This window comes from Molossus molossus, unplaced genomic scaffold, assembly GCF_014108415.1.
Source record: "Molossus molossus isolate mMolMol1 unplaced genomic scaffold, mMolMol1.p scaffold_m16_p_19, whole genome shotgun sequence".
NCBI classification, from domain to species: Eukaryota; Metazoa; Chordata; class Mammalia; order Chiroptera; family Molossidae; genus Molossus; species Molossus molossus.
Window position 1 is genome coordinate 10,000,457 of NW_023425354.1, and position 21,320 is coordinate 10,021,776.

Genomic DNA, 21,320 nt, shown 5'->3' on the forward strand with positions numbered 1-21,320 from the left:
TCTCTCGGGGGGAATAAGCACCCGGTGCACCCACCCCCAGCCAAACGGGGAGACCTGCCTCTGGGGTGACACGCTGGGCTGACGACGGAGGAAGAGGGGCAGGAGTGGAAGAGGTTCTCTCGGGACTCACCCTCAGGCTTTCTTTTTTTAAAATTTTTTTCTTTATTTATTTTAGAGAGAGGAAGGGAGAGGGAGAGAGAAACATTGATGAGAGAGAACATCGACTGGCCGCCTCCGGCATGCCCCCCACTGGGGATCCGGCCCACACCCTGGGCATGTGCCCCGACCGGGAATCGAACCGGCGACCTCTTGGTGCTGGGCCGATGCTCAGCCACTGAGCCACACCGGCCGGGCTAACCCAGGATTTCTTAACCTGAGTCTGGAGCAGCCACCTGCGGGCACCTCTGCGGATGGCTCTGTCTGCACGAAGGTGAGAGGCAGCAGACCAACCCCCTGAAGGGCCTGGTGGGTACAGATCTCCTCCACTTACCCTGTGCCCAGTCTGCGACCCGCCGAACAGCACGTCCGAGGCATCCAGACCGTCGAAGTGGCGGCCTCGGGGCAGGCTGGCCCCGGCCAGGGCAACCACGGTCGGGAAGATGTCCAGCACGCTGCAGGAAGAAGACAACGACCTTGGGCCCAGCTGGTCCCTCTCTCTCCTGGCCATGCTGTGGTCAAGACCCACTGGACCAGCCCAAGCCCAGCACTGACAGCCTCCTGGGAGGCCCGCCCCCTCCACCTGCCTGTCCTTCCGTCAGGTTCTGCTCCTGCAAGAGGCAGATGGCCTCCTGGTTCAGCCCCCAGGATCTGCGGCCAGGTGTCACCCAGGCGCGAATCCCAGCACCACCACCTGTCTAGCTCCCCAGGACTTCAGTTTTCCGTTCTCTAAAATGGGCATGATGACAGCACTCGTAAAGGCACGGGGAAGAGCTGGCCCTCGGGAAGCGCTCACTGGGTGTTTGTGCTACAAGCATTCACAGGGGCACTGCTGGGGACCTATCTACGCGGTTCCGTCCATCACCAGCCAGGCCACGGCCACAGCCGAGAGAGAACAGCACGGGACAGGTGTCTGCAAGGGAATGTGCACTTCGTTTTCCCTTCCCAGGTCTCTGTACCGCAAATCTAGTGTTCACTCCGAATCCCGTGACGTGTGACAGCCCGCCTCCGTCCACATAGCTCCTTCCCCCAGGACAGGATAGCAAGTGTTTATGACAGCAGAGCACATCCAGACACCGACAGAAGAAAACGACGCACAAACAGTCCACCACCCACAGGCAGCCATCGTTGACATGGTGGATTTTGTGAACGTGATTTTTTTTAACTCGTGTGACTCTGGGATGGGGCACATCTCCGTCCACGTCGGAATAATTTTTTGCGCGAACAGATGGGCGGCCCTTGCCACAGAGCTGCTGATCTGAGGGCCAGGCCCTTGGAGCTCGCTGGAGCCCAAAGGGCAGGGTCCCGTGAGGCTGGACCTCCCCAGGAAAGGGCTCTGGCTGGCCTGAGGCCAGGCTCGGCAGCAAACTGCAGACTCATTCATGGGGAGGCCTGAAGGGCCACCCCTGCCACTTTGCCCACGGGCGGGCGGGCGTCTGGCAGGGGGAGCTCTTCCCTCCAAAAGGGGCTGCAGGAAGACCTGCCCCAAGCTCGTCCCCCCCCCCCCCGCCGGCCCCCCACAGCCCCAGGTGGAGTCTCTCCTCTGACTCTGGTACAAGTGCCTCTGGTTTGCCTTCTGTCACAGTCACGGAGAGCTCGTGGCTTATCTCCTGAGATACATGCCCCAGGCGCTGGCATCTCGCGCGAAGCAGCGTCAGGAGGGGGAGACGGCACAGTCCAGAAACCTGTCGGGAGTCCAAGGTCCCCCACAAACGGGCAGCCCTGAGGCCGCAGGTGGCGGGGGCTCCGTCGCAGCTTTCTCTCATTTGCGCCCCTAAGAGAAGTCTGCGTCACAGGCAGGTCAAATCAGGGAGCAAGAGAAACAGGATCTGTGTTAGCTTTTGGAATGCGTAGTCCACTTCCTTTTCCCATCTTATCCCTCCCCCTGTGTCATGAGGCACAGCATCCTAATTACACAGCACCGAGTCTGATGTTCTCGGAATCCCGTGTCTGACTCGACCGGGAACCGCCGAGGATCCCAGCCCACCCACAGCACAAAGAAAACCTCTGGCCCACAAGAAACGCGTCGGTGTCTCCGGTGACTCGCCAATCCCAGCGCCGCTTGGCAAGCTCGGGCTGTCTGTCAGAAGTCCTTGCTGGTTTGTGGAGGAAGCCCAGCCCGAGGCTCCCCCTGGAAGAGCAAGATGCCCCCGGGGAAAAAGGCCAGCACCTCCCCAGCCAGAGTGAACGCGGAGAAGCTGTCGGCTCTGCAGAGGCCGCCGGAGGGACCTCCGCCGCTCCGCACTTCAGACCTCACCAACGCATTGGTCATGGAGTCCTAAGACCTTGAAGGAAGAGGGGAAAACCCTGACATTTTCAGGTTTCTGCAGTTGAGTGTGGCACTTGGGGTGGGGCTTTGGGCAGGGGCACGTCCCGACTTCGGTGGGACCTGGGTCCTTTCCTCCATACAAAACATCAGCACTTCAGTTCACCACTGCGTGGACATTGCCACTGCGTGGACACGGAGATCAGTATACAAACCGTGTACATTAAACCATTTTCTTCAACCTAACAGCTCTTTTTGTTTCTTCTGGTTTCAAAAGAAAATAGAAATTCCAAGTGCCCCTGGCACTGTGCCTCCTGGGCCTGGCGGAGAAGGCAGCCCAGACTTTCGAAGGGAGAAAACCCCACTTCCATGGTCTCCTGGTGACGGGCGGGCCTCCAGGAGCCTGTGCACGCGCAGGAGGCGAAGCCGAGGTCACCCCACACGACCACAGGCTGCCATCAGAGCGGGCAGGGGACACCTTTGCAGGTTCTTCTGCCCGTGTGAAAATATTCCCCTTTTCTCTCACTGGCTTCGGCCAGCCCAGGGCACCGCAGACGGTCCAGAGGAAGTGTGCGCATTAGTGTCCTTCCAAGGAGCTGCAGAGGAATCTGGGTGTGGGACCGGGTGATGGAGAGGGCGCGGGGGCCCTGCCGCTGCAGGCGGGGGCTGAAGGGCTGCGAGCAAGAGCAGCCTGGGCCTCAGGACCCCAGCTGCCGGGAACTGGGGGGCTGGGCCGGGCCGGGTGGAGTGCATCCGGGGGCAAAGGCGGCGGGTGGGAAGGGCCAGGGTTTCCTAGGAGCTGGGGACAGTGGATCTGGGGAAACAGCGGATGCGACCTGAAGACGGGACGTGAGAAGGGTGAGGAGGCTGCTCAGGGAAGGATGAGGGGAGCACGGGACTGGACATGGGGGGCAGAGCTTCCTCCGGACCATGGCCGAGTGGGGAGTGTCCCGAGGACGCGGGAGCAGTGTTTTTAGTGTTGGGTTGTAAGTTTCTTTCTGCACTGTGATTCCCTCTCCTTGCCCCTAGGAAAACTAGAGCCCCCTGCAGAGGTTTGAGGGGCTGCAGCCCCCCTCCCCCAGCACCAGCAGGGCCCAACGGCAAAGGTGTGTGCGTTTTCATTACAGAGCCCAGCGTGGCCAGGTGGGGTGAGGCCACCTCCTCTGAGCCCCCTGCTGCTCACTGCCAGGGAAGGATGGGTGTGTGTGTGTGTGTGTGTGTGTGTGTGTGTGGACATGTGGCTTCTCCCTACCTAGGGTGACACCTAACCACAGGACAGTGACATGAACATCTTCTCCTTGTAGCTCCTCCTGCCAGGACTTGGTTCTGTGGCTCCAGACAGATAGCACCGGGGAATCTCCCTGGGCCTTTCGGAGGCCGGAGGTCAGAAGAGGGCCACAGGGTTCCCCAGGGGAGTCCTGGAGGCCTTCACGCGTGCGGGGCCCCTCGTGCTTGGCCCGGGAATCTCTGAAGGAGAGGTCCTGTGCTCTGAGCGGCCGGGGCGCCCAGCTGGGGCACAGAGTGGAGGCTCCCGCTTTTATACGCAAAGCTCTGGTACCCAGGGGACACCAGCAGCTGCCTGGAGACATTTTGGTCGTCACAACTGGGGGTGGGGGAGTGACTGGCATCGGGGTGGGGCAGCCAGGGATGCTGCTAAACATCCGACAACGCATGGGGCAGCCCCACGATTGACCCAGCCCTGAATGTCAGCGGGGTGAGGGTGAGAGAGACACCTGCCTTCCGGTTTCAGGCTGGAATCGCCGCAGACCCCGTCCTGGGGCAGCCCCAGCCCCGCCCTCCTGGAGGGAGGTGGGCTCCTCGACATCAGGATGGTCTGTCCCTGAGCAAGGCCTGAGCCCCAGCTGGACACAACAACAAACACTTGCTGAGCCAGCGAATCCTCCTCCAGTCGGTGTCTCTGGGCTTCTCGGTCAGGGCATGACCATTACTCCATCAGGGGGGTGCACCCCAAGTGCAAGATTGGTTATCTCTAAAAGGGAGCAATGGCATTAGTGGGGACCCCTGCCCCCCTCACACTTTGTACTTTTCTATATTCATGTGAACACTTGTCAACTCATCTGCTCTCTGGTGTTCATGGTTCCTCGGGGAACCAGAACAGAGAAGTGGCCTCATGTGAGGATCTGTATGCCCTGAGCTGTGACGTTCTGCACGGTGTGAGCCCTCGGGGCGGGCGTGCAGGGCCCCCAAGAGCAGGAAGTGTTAGCACCAGCGTCTCCTCCGAGCTGACCCCGAGGGAACCAGGGAGACGCCCGCAGGCTCCACCCAGTGTGTGTGGATGCACCTGGGCAAACGGCCAGAGCGGCTTCTGTGGAAGTCAGCTGTCCCACTACGATCGACACTCGTTTAACACCAGAAACGGTCCTTCGAGGGGCTGGCGGAGCAGATGGGCCATCCTGGTAAAAATTCCAGGTGCCCTCCAGCCAATGTCACCTTGTCCTGACTCACTTCCTCCAGCCCCTGAACTATCCCCTAAGTCGGCTGTCACCTCCGAGGCCCTGATCAGGGGTGGGGCACGTCCAGTCCTCGGGCTGTCTAAGGCCCATGAAATCAATTCCAGCTGACATCACACGCCTCACCAAGTGAGCCTGACCAAACAGAGCAGGCTCTTTTTTAAGGCGATCATTTTGTCTGGCCCTCGAATGATGTTATAAATATCCCCATGGCCCTGGCAGAAAAAAGGTCCCCCGCCCCTGCCCTGGATGAGCGACAGGATGATGCGATTTCATCACTTGCCGTGGCTGAGTGAAGGTGTCAACACTTCTCCCGTGAGAAGCACGGCCCGAGAGACGGCCGGGTTATCTGTGCGTGTGCAGCCCAGCCTGGGAACACTTGGCCTGGCTGCAGGCACCAAGCCGGTCCCATAAAAAGCAGCCGACCTGGCCCTCTTCCCGGTCAGCCTGACATCACAAGACTCCAGCCCGCTCCTGACTGTACAGGGCTGACCTGGAGTCCGGGGGCCCGCGGGCTGCTGGGGCGACGCCTTCCCCCTCCCTACTTTGGCCCGCAGAGCTGTTTACCCTTCCTTTCCCCCGGGCTTCTCCTCCGACCCCCCCAAGTCTGGGGGTGCTGCAGGGCCCCCGTGAAGCTTGCCTTCCTTCCTCAGCTGTGTTCTCTAGCCAGTGCCCGTTCGGCCAATGATGCAGAAACGGCGGAAATAGTAAGTCAGTGTTCAAACGGACCAGAACCTCGGAGCACACGAGCAGACTCTGGCTTCGACAGAGGGGCCCCCGTCGGCGAACACAGGTCAGACCACGTCTGTGGGAGCGAGAAGCCCCCATCGGGGTTCCAGAGGGCATGACACTGCTCTCAGAATGGTGCCCCTCAGACTGCCTGGCCCTGGTGCCACCTCCCTCCTCCGTCCCCTCCGGGACAAGTGGACATCGACATTCCTTTCTTGGGGCCATGTGACTGCTGGCTTCACACAGCCACCCCGGGACACCTGCTCTACCTCCAAGGATGGAATCACTGCGGCTCAAACGATGGTTCCTCCGGGCAGCGTGGGCCAGGGCACGCGGCAGATGCGGGGCAGGCCTCTCGGCCCAGCCGTCTCTGCACAGACCCACCCGCCCGTCTCCACCCAGACACGGACTAGCTGTGGCCGGCACATGGAATCGCAGAGCGGCAGGTCCCTGTGCCCCGGTCAGAGCTTTGGACCTGAGAACACGGGAAAGGCAGGAGGCGGAGGAGGTCTCCCCCCCCCACCCCAGGTCTCTAACCACCCAGCACCCATGCCGTAACCCCAACGTGTCAAGGGAGTTTGGGTCTCATACCTTAACAGGGCAGTGCTGGTGACATTGGAGGGGATCCTGCCCGGCCAGTACGCCACGGCGGGGACGCGGTGCCCTCCTTCCCAGGTGGTCTGCTTGGCTGCACTTCCCCCTGTGAACGCAGGAGAGGCGGTGGGTTCTGGGACAGTGGTAACTGCGGTCTGCTACCTCAGGGCTGCCCTCTGGGACCACCGTCCCCCTCTGCGGGGACCCTCCAAGAGCACCTGATCATTACAAGAGTGACCAGCTATTTTGGTTCAACTCGCTCATATCTTTTTTTTTTTATCCTCACCCGACATTTTTCCATTTTTTGTTCAGGTAGAGTGGGAGGGAGAGAGAGGAACAGAGAGAGAGAGAAGCATCGATGTGAAAGGGACACATCGAGTGGCTGCCACCCGCACAACCGACCAGGTTCGGGGACAAACTGCAACCGAGGTACATGCCCTTAGCGGGAACTGAACCCGGGTCTCTCAGGACCGTAGGTCGACGCTCTAACCGCTGAACCAAACCGGCCAGGGCTCGCTCATATCTTTTCATACATGCTTTTATCTTCCTGGACTCCACCTCTGTAAGCAGTTGCCTCAGTCACTCTTTATTGTGGAATCACGTCACTTCATTTTTCTCACGACGCTTTGCACACTTCGAGTCGCCTGGTTTATGGATTTGCTTGTCGTGTGTCTCCACACCGTGAGACGTGTGCACCCAAGACACAGGTACTTAGCAAAGGGTCACTAAATCAATAAACGTGTCTTCCTAACGGTCGTCATGTGACTGTCTGTTTAGAATGAAAAGAGACGGAGTTTTGAGGAGAGAGAAAGGCAGAAAGTCCCCCGGCTATTTGATCTGCCCAACAACGGATCCGACATGTTGCCTTTTGTTTTGCTTTGCTTTGTTTTTCCTTGAATTAACGAGTTGTTCTGATGTTGTGGAGACAGCATTAGTAATAGTTCCCGACCTCTTGCCTGTCAGGGGGAGGCAAGAACAATCTATGTGCAATCTATGAATTTCCACTTTGGTAACGACAGGAATTCTTTTTGTAACCGCAAAGTCAGAAGTGACCACCAGTCTAATGATGACCAGCGGGCTGGAAGAGATGAGGTCATGTTTTATGGAAACATCCCGAATGCATGCTGCCTTGAATTAACCATGACCACCCGCACCCCTCCCACACACCCCACCCTCAGCCTCGTGGAGCCAAGGATTCCACAAAGTTCGCGTGTAGAGAGTCCTGCGTGTGTGGGGCTCCCACAGATCAGGGTCATGCAACTTCCCCGCTCGGCTGGGACGAGGAGGGGCAGGGAGACCGAGGCTTCTGCCCTTCTGCCCTCACCCCAAACCTTGGAGGTCCCTGGCACACCACACTGGAAATGCTCGGCATTTTTGAGGTTTTCTCATGACCCGCTTTGAAGTCCACCGAGGGTTGAAGTGAGAATCAGAACACAAAACAACTCCCGCCTACGGGCCGTTCATGTTCAGGAGTGTGGGGCTCTCGGAACCAAGTGGAGTAGTGCAGGCTGAATGGAAGCTCTCTGGCCTGGCCCAAGACATCTCGTGTTCTTTACGACGAGAGACCCACAGTCCACCAACGCACACGAGCCCGCCCCCAAGTGCCGACGCACAGGGACGAGAGACTCGGAACCACAGACAGCACGAAACGCACTCCCACGTGGCTTGGGGTGCAGGGGTTACACCACAGCTAAGGCCAAAGGTGGGCAGGCAGGAAGTGCCCACGCAGTAGGGGCAGGGTTCTGCAGAGAATCCCACCCCCACGAGGAGGATTTATGCGGGAGCTAGGGGGCAGGTGGGTGAAATATAGAACCTGTTTGTTTGCACATCCACGGTGCGCTACACTCAGACAGGTTTGCTCAGACGTTAAGGTAGATGCTGAGCGAAGTGGAGGCCCCGGTTCCAAGAAATCAGCCGACAGTTCTGACGGTCACCCAGCGGGCCGGGGTGCGCGCCACGCAGTGGCCGGTAAGGGGCGCCAGGGCGGGCCCAGGACTTGGTTTCTGCCTCCAGGATGTCTCTAGAATGCTGCGCTGACCCTGAATGAATCTGCTCATTGGTCTTCACCACTAAGGACTCTGCTCGTTTGCCACAAGGTTTTATGTTGCTGTTTTCAGGCAAGGGACTTCCTTAGGTCGTTTTGCGGAGAAAAATATTTCAATATGTTTGCCTTTTTTTTTTTTTTTTTTCCCAGCAGAGGGTTGAATGCTGGAGGGATTAGAAGGAATTCAATCAGTTATAAAATGTGTATATGTCAACCAAGAGAACAGTCCCCAGGCAAAGATTCAGGATTAGGAGAAAGAGAGAAAAGGCTGGCTGAGCGAAGCCCCTCAGTGGGTACACTTGAGGGTCCATCCCCCCCTAAGTTGGCAAGACCGACCAGCTAGTGCTGGCTGCCCCTGGGTTCTGGCTTTGACAGAGAGACACGATTAGATACCCCAGCCATGCCCAGAGACCTCATTCTCAGAAGCAATTTAACTGCAAAGTGCCAGGGTGTGCGTAAGCAGTTATGAAAATATATATCCCTCACTGCGTGGACACCACCGTGCTCTGACTCCCAGCATCTGAGTGGCCCTGCTGGGGGTGGACAGCCTTAAAACTCTGACATGTTCTCTGTTCCCCTGCACTGTGGCGTCTGATGATCAGAATCACCGTGCTCACTGTGGTTTCTCTGCACCAACAGAGACCAAATCCCAGGAGAGCTGCTTCCGGCCCCCCAGTGATCTCCAGTGATCACGCTCCTACGTGTGGAAACTCATTTCCAGTGAAACACAATAACAACAGCGACACTATTCACTGCTGTTGACTGAGCATAAGCACCAAGTTAAGCTCTCCTGAGCACAATGCTGACAGCTTCCTTGCATGAGCACATTTAATCCTTATGATAACCATGAGAGCCAGGTACTTCTTATACCCATTTTTCAGATGAAGAAAATCAGAGAGGTTATGTAATTTGCCCAAGGTCACACAGCTAGCAAATGCTAGAGCTAGGATTTGAATCCAGGTCTAACTAAGCAGCCAGTACAACCACCCATTAAATCTTCTAGGACAGTCTCCCCACTCACCCCTAAATGCGTGTTAGAATCACGAGGGGCGTATAAAAAATACCCACGCCAAGGTCTCTTTCCCAGAAACTGTGATTCAGCTGGGCTGGATGCACGCCAGGTGATTGAAGGTGAAGAGCAACCATTCCAGAAGTCGTGGGCAGGAGCACCCTCAGCAAGTGGACGTAATGCATTTCAAAGTTCAATGTAGCCTGACGCTTTTACTCACAGGCTTGCCTGTTGCCCACACCTGTATACCTTCAAGAAGAATACGCAAGTCCATAGATGAAGTTTCTCTGTGCTTTTTGATCCCCAAAGCTACTTGCCAGTTGAGATAAACCCCAACTCTCTGACCAGTGGCACTAGCCCGTGCCAAGTGTTAGTTGCACATGGCTTTCCGTTGAGAAGAGCGTGCCCCACGGTCATGAGAATATGTTTCAATGCGCTTGTGGTTAGTTATGACTCTAATTAAGGCAGAACCTCTTACTTAAAGCAATAAATATTTAGCCTCGGCAACCAAAATATAAACAGAACCGTGATTCATGACTTTGCCTTCTTGTTCTTCCCTGGCGATGGACTGGAGTGGCATTCCGTGACGCGTGGATTCCTGGCCCGCCCCAGAGGGCCCACGGGGCCACCCTGAGGAATAGAAGTCTCTCCCAGAAGGGACGCAGTGCCATGTCACCCCGAGTCACAAAGACAGCGTCCGCAACTTCTCGGCAGAGTGGGACCACCAGGAGAACCCCGAGCCTCCAAGTCCGGGGGGACTCTGTCCTAGGTGGTTCTGATGGGCTGAGGGCCGGAGTCTGAGGAAGGCTAGCAAGGTGAGAAGGAGGCACTGTGGGACGCAGGCAGAATTCCGGTCTGGCTCCAGGGCCACCCGTCCTCCTTGTGTGGCTGTGTGTGGGCAGAACTCTTTTTTTTCATCCTCCACCGAGGATATTTTTCCATTTATCTTCTGATAGAGTGGGAGGGGGAGAGAGAGAAACATCCAGGTGAGAGAGATACATCGATTGTTTGCCTCCCTCACGACCCCGACCAGGGCCAGGGACCGAACCGCAACCGAGGTTACGTGCCCTTGAACGGAATCAAACCCACGACTCTGGTCCGTGAGCCGACGCTCTAACCACTGAGCCAAATGGCCAGGGCAGGTGGGTAGAGCCCCCCCCGCCCCCTGTCAGACCCAGCCTCCCCAGCCACGAAGGGAAAACACGGTGTACGCTCTCACGGGGCTGGGGAAAGTCACCGAAGAGGATGTATATGTGCAGTTCAAAGCAGGTTCCTTCGGCCCATGCCTGCCATGGAAATGCCCAGCAAAATGCCATCCGAAAATAACGCAGAAAACGACAGACAGAGACTAGCAGAAGCGGCAGCCCGCCAGCTCACACGCTGCGCTTGGCTTGGCCAGGACGGCTTTTGTTTGTTTAGACGGATTTGGAGCATCGTGACAGGACGTGGGCTCCGTCCACTGACCCGGGCTGGCCCGCCTGATGAGACGGACACGGCCCGGCCGCAGCACCTGCCTGGCCCACGGAGGGCCCGCGTCCGTGCCGTGGGGAGGACACGCCCGTCCTGAGGCGTGCCCGTCCTGAGGCGTGCCCGCTCCCTCACCTTCTAACCAGTAGCCTCCTTTCTAAATATGCACGCGTGTCCTTGCCAGGGATGCCCGATGTGCACGGTTCCTAGACAAAGGGCAGCCAGGCCTCTGCTGGGACGGGCGGTTCTGGCTGGCCTAGCTGGCCTCAAGTGTGGTTGCAGGGACATTGCAAGCCTCGTGGCCAAAGGCCCAAAGGACACACAATTCAACCTCCACTGGGTCCCCACCCGCTGGCCCTGGTTGGGGACCAATATCCCTTGTCCTGTGCTCCCTCTCCCTGCCCACCTCTGGCCTTTCGCCCCCTGCTCCTACCCATGCCCGAGAGAAGGTCCCGGATGCAGAGTGTGCTTCCCAGTGGGGAAGGTTATGCAACAACCTGATAGCATCAGATTACAAACAGCCAAGGTCTCCGAGAAGCCAAGGTGCCAAGTTCAACAGAATGTTTCCTCATCACCAAGGGGGAGGAAGGAACAGCTCAGCTCTTCAAATAAAACAAAAGAGTTTCCAGACAGAGGCGCAGTCTGTTCGGGGACAAACAAGGTGTTGGTCTGTCGGTCTGGAGTGGGAAAGGGGGGGACAGCTGCGCTGAGCAGGCCTGAGGGGGGCCGTGGGCTTGGGGTCAGCCATGGGCGGGTGCCCCATGTCCTCTGCCCCCCAGTTCGGGTTCTCCTCACCCCTGCAGGGCGCACGCCAAGCGCAGGGAGCACCTCACCCTGCACGGGGTAAGGATGACTCCTGGAGACGCTGCCTCATCCCATCAGCTGAGCAGGCGGCTGGGCCAGGAAAGGGGAGAGAGGGGGGGGTCGGGGCCTGAGAACAGGGGAAGTCAGCGTGAGCCCTGGCGAGCGGCCGGCTGCAGAGCGGGAAAGCAGGCTCTGTCGCAGACACCTTGACCGTCTGCTCGTCTTCTCTTTCCTCTGCTCTGGAGGCGGGCCCCTCACCGCAGGGTGTGCAGGCAGCCCACTGACAGGAGCCTGGGTGAGGAGGAGCAGGGGGTCTGGAAGGACCCCCAGCAGCTTTCTGGGCAGAGAGGAGGGGGACGGCCTGGAGGGGCTGATAGGAAGCTGGTCCGGAGAAGGAAGAAGAGGAAGTCTTACCCCGAGGCAGTGTGCCCTCGGGTCCTCTGGAGAGAAGGAGAAAATGCACCCAGCCCCAGCCCCAGCCCCAGCCCCAGCCCCACCCCGAATGCAGGCGCCATGCCTGCCACTCAGATACCACTTCACGCCTCAGCATTGGGCAAGTCCTTGGCCAAAACAGAGTGTTCTCTTGAGAAAACGGACTCCCGGCTTCTGAGGAAAATTTCCCAAGACAGAGGCCCAGAACACTCGGAAAGTTATCCATACACTCTTTCCGTTGTCCATGTACTTTAACGAGAAAACCTCTTTCAGGGCATTTTCTGATCCCCTTGCGGTTCTTCCCTTTGTGGGGTACCACGGTGTTTCCGGGAAGAAATGAGTCTGTGGGGACTGGTGAAGGCCAAGCACAAGGCTGAGCACCTGCCAGGCCACTGCCCGGCAGACCCCCACAGCAGGGGAGCGGGTCGTTCACCCCATCACCCAGGACAGCGGGCGCAGCAGACCCTAAGCTCAGTGGGGATCCAAGCCCAACCTGGGCTCCTCCCACCTGGGCAGTCTGCCGCCCACGGACTTAGAAAGATTCAGTGTCTGAAGACCTTGTCCCTGACCACCACGGGGTCCAGAGAAGCAGGGCAGGTTTCCAGACGGCCGAGCTGTCAGCCGGGTAGAACAGAGCGTGAGTAACGACCACCATGTGGATGAGGGATTGGGGGTGGCGGGGGGGAGGAGGCAAACAATGTGACCTTGATCGATGGCCTTGGAAAAGCTCTCCACCCTGCTGGGCCTCAGTTTCCTCCTTTGGCCAACAGGGTGGTTGGAGTAAAGATCGCAGAGGTCGCCCCTGCCCCTGGCGTCCTTTGAATGTGGGGTGTTCCTGGAGATTCCGTCACTCGCTTCTCTCGTTCAGCATCTCGGGCCCACAGGGCACAGGCCTGCCCTTGCTGCTCAACCTCACTGACACGAGAGGGCCTTAAAAATACTGAACATCGCCCTGGGCGGTGTTCTCAGTGGTTAGACCGTCAGCCCGAGGACTGAAGTGGATTTGATTCCTGGTCAAGGACACGTACCTAGGTTGCGGATTCAATCCCCGGCCCAGGCCAAGGTCCTGCGGGAGGCAGCCAATCAATGTCTCTGTCACATCAATGTCTCTCTCTCTCTGTCCCTTGCTTTCACTCAATCTAAAAAAACCAGTGGAAAGGTGCCCTTGGGTGAGGATTAACAAAAACACAAAAGACTGAGCACTGTGCCAGGCGGAGTGGGGGCAAGCATTAACGTGTCGAGTGTCCAAGATATTAGGATCTCGGCAGAGGTGACAGTCACACGACCTGTGAACATGCTAAATACCACGGAACCGTACAGGTTAGAATGGGTAATGTCACGTAGATCTCACCTCCATCTTCAACACTGAATCATGCCACTCTCTCTTAAAATCCTTGCACAGTTCCTCCTGTAGAGTGAAGGCCAGAAGTGTTCGCCTGAATGAAAAGGCCTGTGAACACGGCCGGCCTGGCCTCTCTCTGCTCCCTCAGCTCCAGACGCAGACAGCTGGGCAGCTCCCACCCTCTGGGGCCCCCCCTCCTCCCCTCCCCCACTCTAGCCCAGGCCACCCAAACCTCTTCCCTCACAAATCCCTGGCTGTCTCCTCATTCTTCCAAACTAACCCCTCGGGAAAGCCTTCCTGCCCCCCACCACCAGGGGTAAGAGGCCCCCGGGCTCCCTGCTGTCATGGAGTCCTTACCCTGGAGCAGAAAGACCTGCTGATGTGCTGGCTCCCAGCCCCGTCCCACAGAACTCCCTGTCACCATGCAAATGTTTTCTATTTGCACGATCTAATCGGGTAGCCCCCAGCCACCTGTGGCTTCTGAGCCCTCGAAGTGGTTAAAATGACTAAGAAACCGAGTTTGAGTTTAAACAGTCCTGTGTGGCTACTGGCACCGATTTCTGGGCTCCACCCCAGAGTTCCTGACTCGGCAGGTCTGGGGCGAGGCCCTAGGATGTGCCAACAAGTTCTCAGGTGGTGCCAATGCTGCTGGTCCCGAGACCATGCCTTGATGAACTTCAGGTTGGCAGCCGGAAGTTCGAAACTTGAGTGGCTCTAGAACCAAGAGGGTCTAGATGAGGATATTCTACACTGCTCGCCTCTGAGTGTGGCTCTGGACTAGGGGCATCCGCGTCACCGAGGAGCTCACTGGAGATGTACAACATCTCCATCGCCATCCCAGACCCACTGGGTGGGAACCGAGCCTTCGCAGGATCCCCAGGGGACTGTCTGCACATACGAGTCTGAGAAACACTAGTCCAGACTGCCATCCCTTCAAGCCAGGGACTTTGTCAATCTTTGTGTCCCCAGCACTGAGTTGCTGGTCCATAACAGGTGCTCAACAAATAGAAGGAAAAGAGAGATGTAGGTTGCCCAGCTAGTGATTATGTTTCTCCCAGGGTAAGGTTCAAAGAATGAGCCCCAGCCCACATCCTTAAACTGGAGTCACTATTTCAAGACTGCCTCATTGCGAGGGAAGGGACGATGAGGCGGGTCCTCAGATAGGAGACCAGAGGTCAACTTTGGGGGAACAGAGAGCTCCCCACAGAGGAGCCACTTACTGAGAGACCCTGCTCCCCTCATCCTTGGTTCCCATGCTTCCTGGCTTTTTTACCCATGGCTTCTCCAGGCCTTCCAACTAAGCTGCAAGAGGCAGCCTGAGGTGTCCCAGCTACAGAGAGGACAAAGTGTAATCAGCTAATGCAAATAACCACGCCCAGCTCACACCTGTTACTGTTGCATGCACCAAACACATTTCCACCCTCCTCCAGTTTCGGCATCTTTGCCTGGTCCAGCTCTCCATGAACCAGAACTAAATTACTGCCTTCTTGCACTGGAGAGAACCGGAGAGATCGACAGAGAGGGAAACACCAACCCTGACACCAAGGTGGCTGCTCACCGTGCAGGAAGGGAGGTCGCACCCACTGCCCTGACTGCTAACCCAGCTCTCCTGACACGAGAGGAGGCCACAGCCCCGGCAGCCACTCCATCACAAAGTTCTCTCGGAATCCGAAGCAGGAACACCAGGTCAAAGTTGACACATGACAAGGATTGATCAGCACGTCCCTCTCACCCCAGCCATGAGGACCACACAGGTTCCCGTCGGCGGGAGCTACAAATATTCTGCCAGACTCATATGAAAGGGATTTCCACCCTTTGACCTGGAGGGGGGGGGGGGGCACGGCCCACGGCTGAGCTGAACAGCACGAAACCCCAGGCCCAGGGGTGATGTCCCCACATCCACCTCTGAACCCCTTGGATAGAAGCACCTTCCAAAAAAACGTATTTCCATTTTTTCAGATATAAATACCCGTTTGTTGTGGGAAAAAATCGCACTTCAACCCTCCCTCTAACACCCAGAGGCAACTTCTGCTACTTTTCTGTTACCTTTTGTTGCCTCTTTTTCCCCAGAATACCTAGGTTTATTTTCACACAATAAACGTATCCTTTACATATTGTTTTGCAACCTGCTTTGTTCCCTGACAAGTATTGAATGTACATGTTTCCAGGTCAATGCTGTGCAGCATTTCAGGGGTTCCTTCGTATCTCTTTAAATGGATGCATCATCATTTCTTTAACACAATTTCTTTCTATTGCTGGACACCTGGGTTGTGTCCAACTATTTTTACATACATCATTTTACATACATTATTGTGCACTCGGCTACTTGTCTCTTTAGAACGAGTTCTAGAGGAGAAACGGGAGCATCCACAGGCCTGCGCGTTTTTCAAACGGTCCCCGCACAGCTGCTCCCTCAGGAGTACAGTCCTTGTGAGGACAGCTTCCAGAGCAGGTGGCGCCGAGCCGGGCGCTGGAGGATGTTTAGACAGGGCAGGGCGGTGCGAGATCCCCACTTTAACTTCGCCGCGAGCCTGGCTGCCTCCTCAGACGCGGCGCGGCCGTGGGGAGGTTGCCTGGCCTCTCTGGGCCTCCCTCTGCACGTGGAAATGAACCATCCTTCCATGACGGTAAGGGTTAGAGACCATGGACACACAAACCCTCCGTAGCCGGGCACGAAATGTTTCTTGAGCGAGTGAATGAAAGGTTGGGTGGATGCAGGGATGACTTCTCAAGAAGGAAAGAAAGACGGAAAGAGCCTGAGGAAGCAGCGTGGAAGAATGGGGAGGCGGATGTGGGGAGGCCCGGGGGCTGGCTGGTCAGGAGGGCTGGGCCCCTGAGAGTCTAGGGGGAAAGCGGAGATGAAGATGCTCCGGGTGGAACAGAAACGCTCTCTGTCCCTAGTAGTGACAGGTGAGGAACTGGTCCCTGCTCCACAGTGACGCCCTAAGGCCTGGCCAGGAGTTGGTCCCTCCCGAGTCAGAACCCTACGTCCCACCCACAGTGGGACCCACCGACCCCAGCTGAGCCCCCTACCTCGATGAGCTTGCCACAGTCCAGCGAAGGGACCCACGCTGCCCGCCAGCTCACACTTCTGAGCCCACGGGCCGTTGTCTCCTAGAAGCCAAAAGAAGCAACATGCAAAGGTCAACAGGCTGGGGGCGCTTTGGCTGATTCTCTCTGGTCCTACGTCCCTGGGCACAGCAGGGACTGGGTACAAGAGGGCCCGGAAAATCAAACCTCCCTGCCCCGGAAGGGCTCCCCTCCTGATGAAGCCCTGCTGGGCTTGCGGAGGGGTGGCTGTCCTGCCCCCTAGCCAGTCCCCTGAGGCTCTTGCCTTGTGGACGTGTATGTGCCTGTTGTGTAGCTTTAGCAACTCACTGGCACTGTCGTCAGCCCAGCGACTGCTTCCTGAGCACCTACGATGTGCCCAGGGCTCACAGACCCCACCTGGTGACCCTCCTACATGCTGTGGACTAGACTGCATGGTTAGCTTAACTTTGCAGGTGAAGGAACCCAGGCTCGGAGGAAGTAACTTTCTCAGCAGAAGCACAGAGATTCAAACCGGGTGCCTGTGTGACCCACGGGCAGTGCTTTGAACCACTGCCCCCGTCCTGAGACCCACGAGGCCCAGGTGGGCCCTCTAAACAGCTCGCCCGTTCAGTTCCACTCGGCCAAGAGACGTGGCCGGGTGATCTGGTGACCAGTGGCAACCAGAGTCCCTGGGACTGGGAAGAGAGGGAAGAGGGGCAGTCTGAGGACTACATAGGGTCACAGTGTCAGTCACTCACTAACCATTCAGAGCAGTGCCCAGATGGCCCTGATCCATACTGAAGGGGCCAGCAGACACCCGCTCTCTCTGTGCAAACCTTTCCAGGGGCTCGGCCTTGGAGGCCCCAGATGCACAGGCACTCAGCATTCCCATCAACCAACACTAGTGGGGCCCCAAGTTCAGAGCAAGCCCCCAGCCGGTTAAAGATGATCCCTTGACCAGGCTCAGGTCCGGGGTACCCCTGCAGAGTTAGCCATCGGATCTCAGTTAGGTGCCGGGGTTTAGCACTTTACCTGTAAACCAGAGCAACGTATTTTCTCGTGCCGTGTGGTCCACTTCCTCTTTGATCTGGCCCACGAGGCTGTCCATCTCGCGGAGGCCCGCAGCATAGGGCGCGCGGCCCCCCGGGTATGCTGACAGCTGGGTCCTGGTTAGGGGCACGTGCATGTGGGCCAGGCCCACGTAGAGCAGGAACGGTCTTCTGCTGGTGCTGGAACGGAAGAGGCAAGGGATCACTCTCCAAAGGCTCTCTCCCCACCTCAGAGCAAACCTCCAGAACGCCCCACGTGCTCAGGGAGTACCCGTCTTTCTGGAACCTTCCTAGGATGTGTGGAGATAATCTGGTCAGCCCATTCAGACCGAGAGTCGTTGCAATAATGGCCACTGTCCTTTAACACTGGCCGAGAGCCTAGTGAGTGGGACTCACACTAGGTTCCCTCTCATGATCGACCCAAGCTCCGTGTCGCAGGCGAAGCATCAGACAGAGACTTGGGGAGACGAAAGAACCATCCAAGGCCACACACTGGTGAGGAACCGAGTCTGGATTCCTACGCACATCTGGCTGAGAGCAAAGCCCTTGCTCTCAACTGCTGCATTCTCGAGTTCAACGCCCTTGCTCTCAACTGCTGCATTCTCGAGTTCAACGCAAATACGTTTTCAAATGTATCTGTTTTTTTGCAGCACCCAGGCCACGTCCGTTCCCAGACACGGCCCTTTCTAAGAGATGAATGGATGACTCGCGTTGACCTCTGGGAACACCAAACATGCACACGACTGCCCGGAACATGACGGTAGTTAGAGACCCGGGTGCTCGGCCACCCCTCTCCAACCCCGAGAATTCCTATGGGGGCGTGTCGGGGGCCAGGGTGGCCTCTGCCTCCTGTCCGCCTCCCACCCCCTTTCCCAGGCGAGGGGCAGGATGAAAGGCAGCTGCAGGACCCCAGCCCTTCCCCTGCGGCAGCAGCAAGAACCCTCCTGGAGCTCCCTATGAGGGACCCAGGGTGAGGGCGGAGCTCAGTCAGGTTCATGCCACGTGCTGAGAGATTGGCTCTTCTCACCCCAGTTCACCGAGAGATCTGACTTGCAAACTGGCCCCCGTGTTCTCAGCTTACCCTAATTCACAGCACCCCACATCAAGTTCTCCAAGTGCCCTCAGCTCTGCATCAATCCAAGCCCTGGAGAGTCCCCCACATCCAACTCCCAGGGCCCCCTACCTGGGGACCCAGCTCTCTTTCACAGACTTAAAACCCGGGACCCAAGCCCCAGACCCGGGCCTGCCCGTCCCGTCAGTCAGCGGTTTCTCAGCAGCATTTCTGCAGCTGTGTTGTCCGGCGCAGTCGTCACGAGTCCCGTGTGGCTGTTTAGATCTCAATCCGTGAACACTGAACAGAACGAACTCCCTGTCACATGCTGCAACACAGACGACGTCTCCCAGAAGACGGCACGCCACCTGAAATAAGCCAGTCACCGAAGGACAAAGCTTGCTGGCCCCACTTCGAGGAGGTCCCTGGAGGGGAGAGACAGAAGGTGGAGTTGGGTGGCCAGGGACCGGAGGGAAGTGAAGATGCGGAGTTGGTGTTTCATGGGGACAGTTCAGTGGGGAAGACGAAGAAGTTCTGGAGACGGACGGTGGTGACGGTCGTAGAACAGTGTGAATGTTCTTAAAGCCACAGAACTGAACACTTAGGAAGGTGAATTTCACATGTGTTTGACCACTACTTCTCTACCAACTCAGGTCTTCAGTTGCCCTACCCATGTTTCACCTGCCCGGCAGTCACAGGGGGCTCCTGGCACCATCTGGGGCAGCAGAGACGGAGCCCACTCCCGTCCTCACACGGTTCCGTTTACGGCCCTGATGTAGACGGCCCGGCATCTGCTCTCCCGAGGGCGACCCTGGGCAGCTGTGCAGGTCGTGTCCTGCATGAGCACAGCCTGCCGAGCAAGTGAACGGGGCTGAGCTCCCCTCACCATCCCTGGCCCAGCAGGCGCCCTGGCGCGGATCAGCACTCGCCCAGAGGGTGCCTCCTGCTAATCTGCAGGTAGATGCCCCACTGCAGTGGCCGGAACACCTGGCTCCAAGCTCAGGAATTCTGCACGTTTTAAACGTGACCGACATCTAAAATTAAATGAAATCAGCTCGCCTGGCTGGTGTGGCTCACACCAAGAGGTGGCCTGTCCAATTCCTGGTCAGGGCATGTGCTCAGGTTGTGGGCCTGATCCCCAGTGAGGGGCATGCAGGAGGCAGCCAATCGATGTTCTCTTTCATCCATATTTCTATCTTTCTCTCCCTCTCCCATCCTCTCTCTCTAAAAATCAATAAGGTAAAAAAAATATTTTTTAAAAAAACACCTCATTCTTTATATATATATACGTTTTTTAAAATTGATTTTTTAGAGAGAGAGGAAGAGAGAGATAGAAACATCAATCGGCTGCCTCCTGCATGCCCCCTGCTGGGGATCCAGCCCACCACCTGGGCATGTGCCCTGACTGGAATCAAACCAGGACCTCTCAGTCCATGGGTCCACACTCAATCCACTGAGCCACACTGGCCGGGCAAAACACCTCATTCTTCAAGTCCAGCTCAAATGTCACCAACACTCCGCTGATTGCAGCTCATGGACGGCTTCCCCCTCCTTACTCCTGTGTCCCCCTGCCCCTCACAGCATTGATCAGCACTGATAAAATGCCCTTGCTGAAGTCCACCTTGTGGGGATCGGGCCCACAACCTGGGCATGTGCCCTGACCGGGAATCGAACTGGCGACCTCTTGGTGCATGGGTCGATGCTCAACCACTGAGCCACGCCAGCCGGGCGAGCTGATGTTTCCCCACCAGCCTGGGAGCTACTCCAAAGCAAGGGCAGGTCTAGCTCACGCTGTGCGCCTAGCACAGCCTCAGCACCTTCGGGGTCAGAGCAGCACCGCGCCCACTATTCACTCACCGGTGACTATTTATTAAGTGCTCCAGACAGGCCGCTGGGACCACAGACAGAGTGATAAACATGAGAGACATGATTTCCACCTTCTTGGAGCTTAACACGCAACTGGAAACAGGCGGAAAAAATGCAAGTAAAAAGTTAGAGAATGATTTACAAATGAGAGGCGTGATGGAGGCGAAATACAGGGTGCCGTGCGAGGGCCTCACCGGGAACCAGCCTGGGTTTGGGGGGTGTCCCGAGACGGCGAGGCCTGGTGGCCCTGCAGGGCAGACAGAGCAGCACTGGGAGACGCTGTGGCAGGAAGGCCTGAGGTCTCTGGCTGCTCATTCGTTCGTTCATTTCCTCCCCGTGATTCACCCAAATACTCAAACAGGAGAAAGAGGAAAGAGGGGATCGGGCAGAATGACCTTGGAGCTGGACCGGAGCCCTGAAGAGGGTGGCACGGTGGGGGGCGCTAGTGGGGAGCTGAGTGGGAGAAAGATGAGGGCAGCACCACAGGGGGAGACACAGACCCAACCCTGAGGGAGAGACCTCCGGGCGCGCCCAGCCAGTAGGGGGGGAATCAAGACCTGGATGGGGTCCTAGGCTCCGCCCAGGAAGGCGGGGCGTGTTCTTCACCTGTGCACCTCCAGGACCCACTGCCAAGTGGTACATATTCTGGGATCTTGACCATTCACTCTGATTTCAAATATGCTTACGACTCCTCCTAGCTGTGCCCGATACTGTCGTGCGGGTCAAGCCCTTCCCCCCGCAGTTAGCTTCAGTGCCCAGTCCCAGACCCTGACAGAGCAGGGGCCCCACCACCTGCTCCTTCCCTTTTTGTCAACTCAGAGCTTCACCTGCTGCTTTAGAAAAACCAAGCCAAGGATTAGCTTTCAGCATTGCGGCTAGATGAACGGTCTGAATTCAAGTAAAGATCCAAGAAAAACTTTCGAAGAAGTCCTAGGGCTGGCCCCTCGCCGAGGAGAACAGGACCCCACACTCTGGGGCCCCTGGCCATTCTGACACACAGGTCCTGGTGA

General features: G+C 57.4%; 1 protein-coding gene across 2 annotated transcripts in view; it reads right to left on the reverse strand.

Annotated features, from left to right (window-relative positions):
- Positions 1–21,320, reverse strand: part of ARSG (arylsulfatase G) — a 105,999-nt gene that overhangs the window by 12,564 nt on the left and 72,115 nt on the right. For both annotated transcript variants that reach the window (XM_036268097.1, XM_036268098.1), the window contains exons 7-10: positions 17,377–17,573; positions 16,348–16,428; positions 6,214–6,322; positions 491–611 (exon numbers count right to left, since the gene is read on the reverse strand). In XM_036268097.1, the coding sequence (XP_036123990.1) occupies positions 491–611; positions 6,214–6,322; positions 16,348–16,428; positions 17,377–17,573 (508 nt within the window). The remainder of the gene's footprint in view (positions 1–490; positions 612–6,213; positions 6,323–16,347; positions 16,429–17,376; positions 17,574–21,320) is intronic.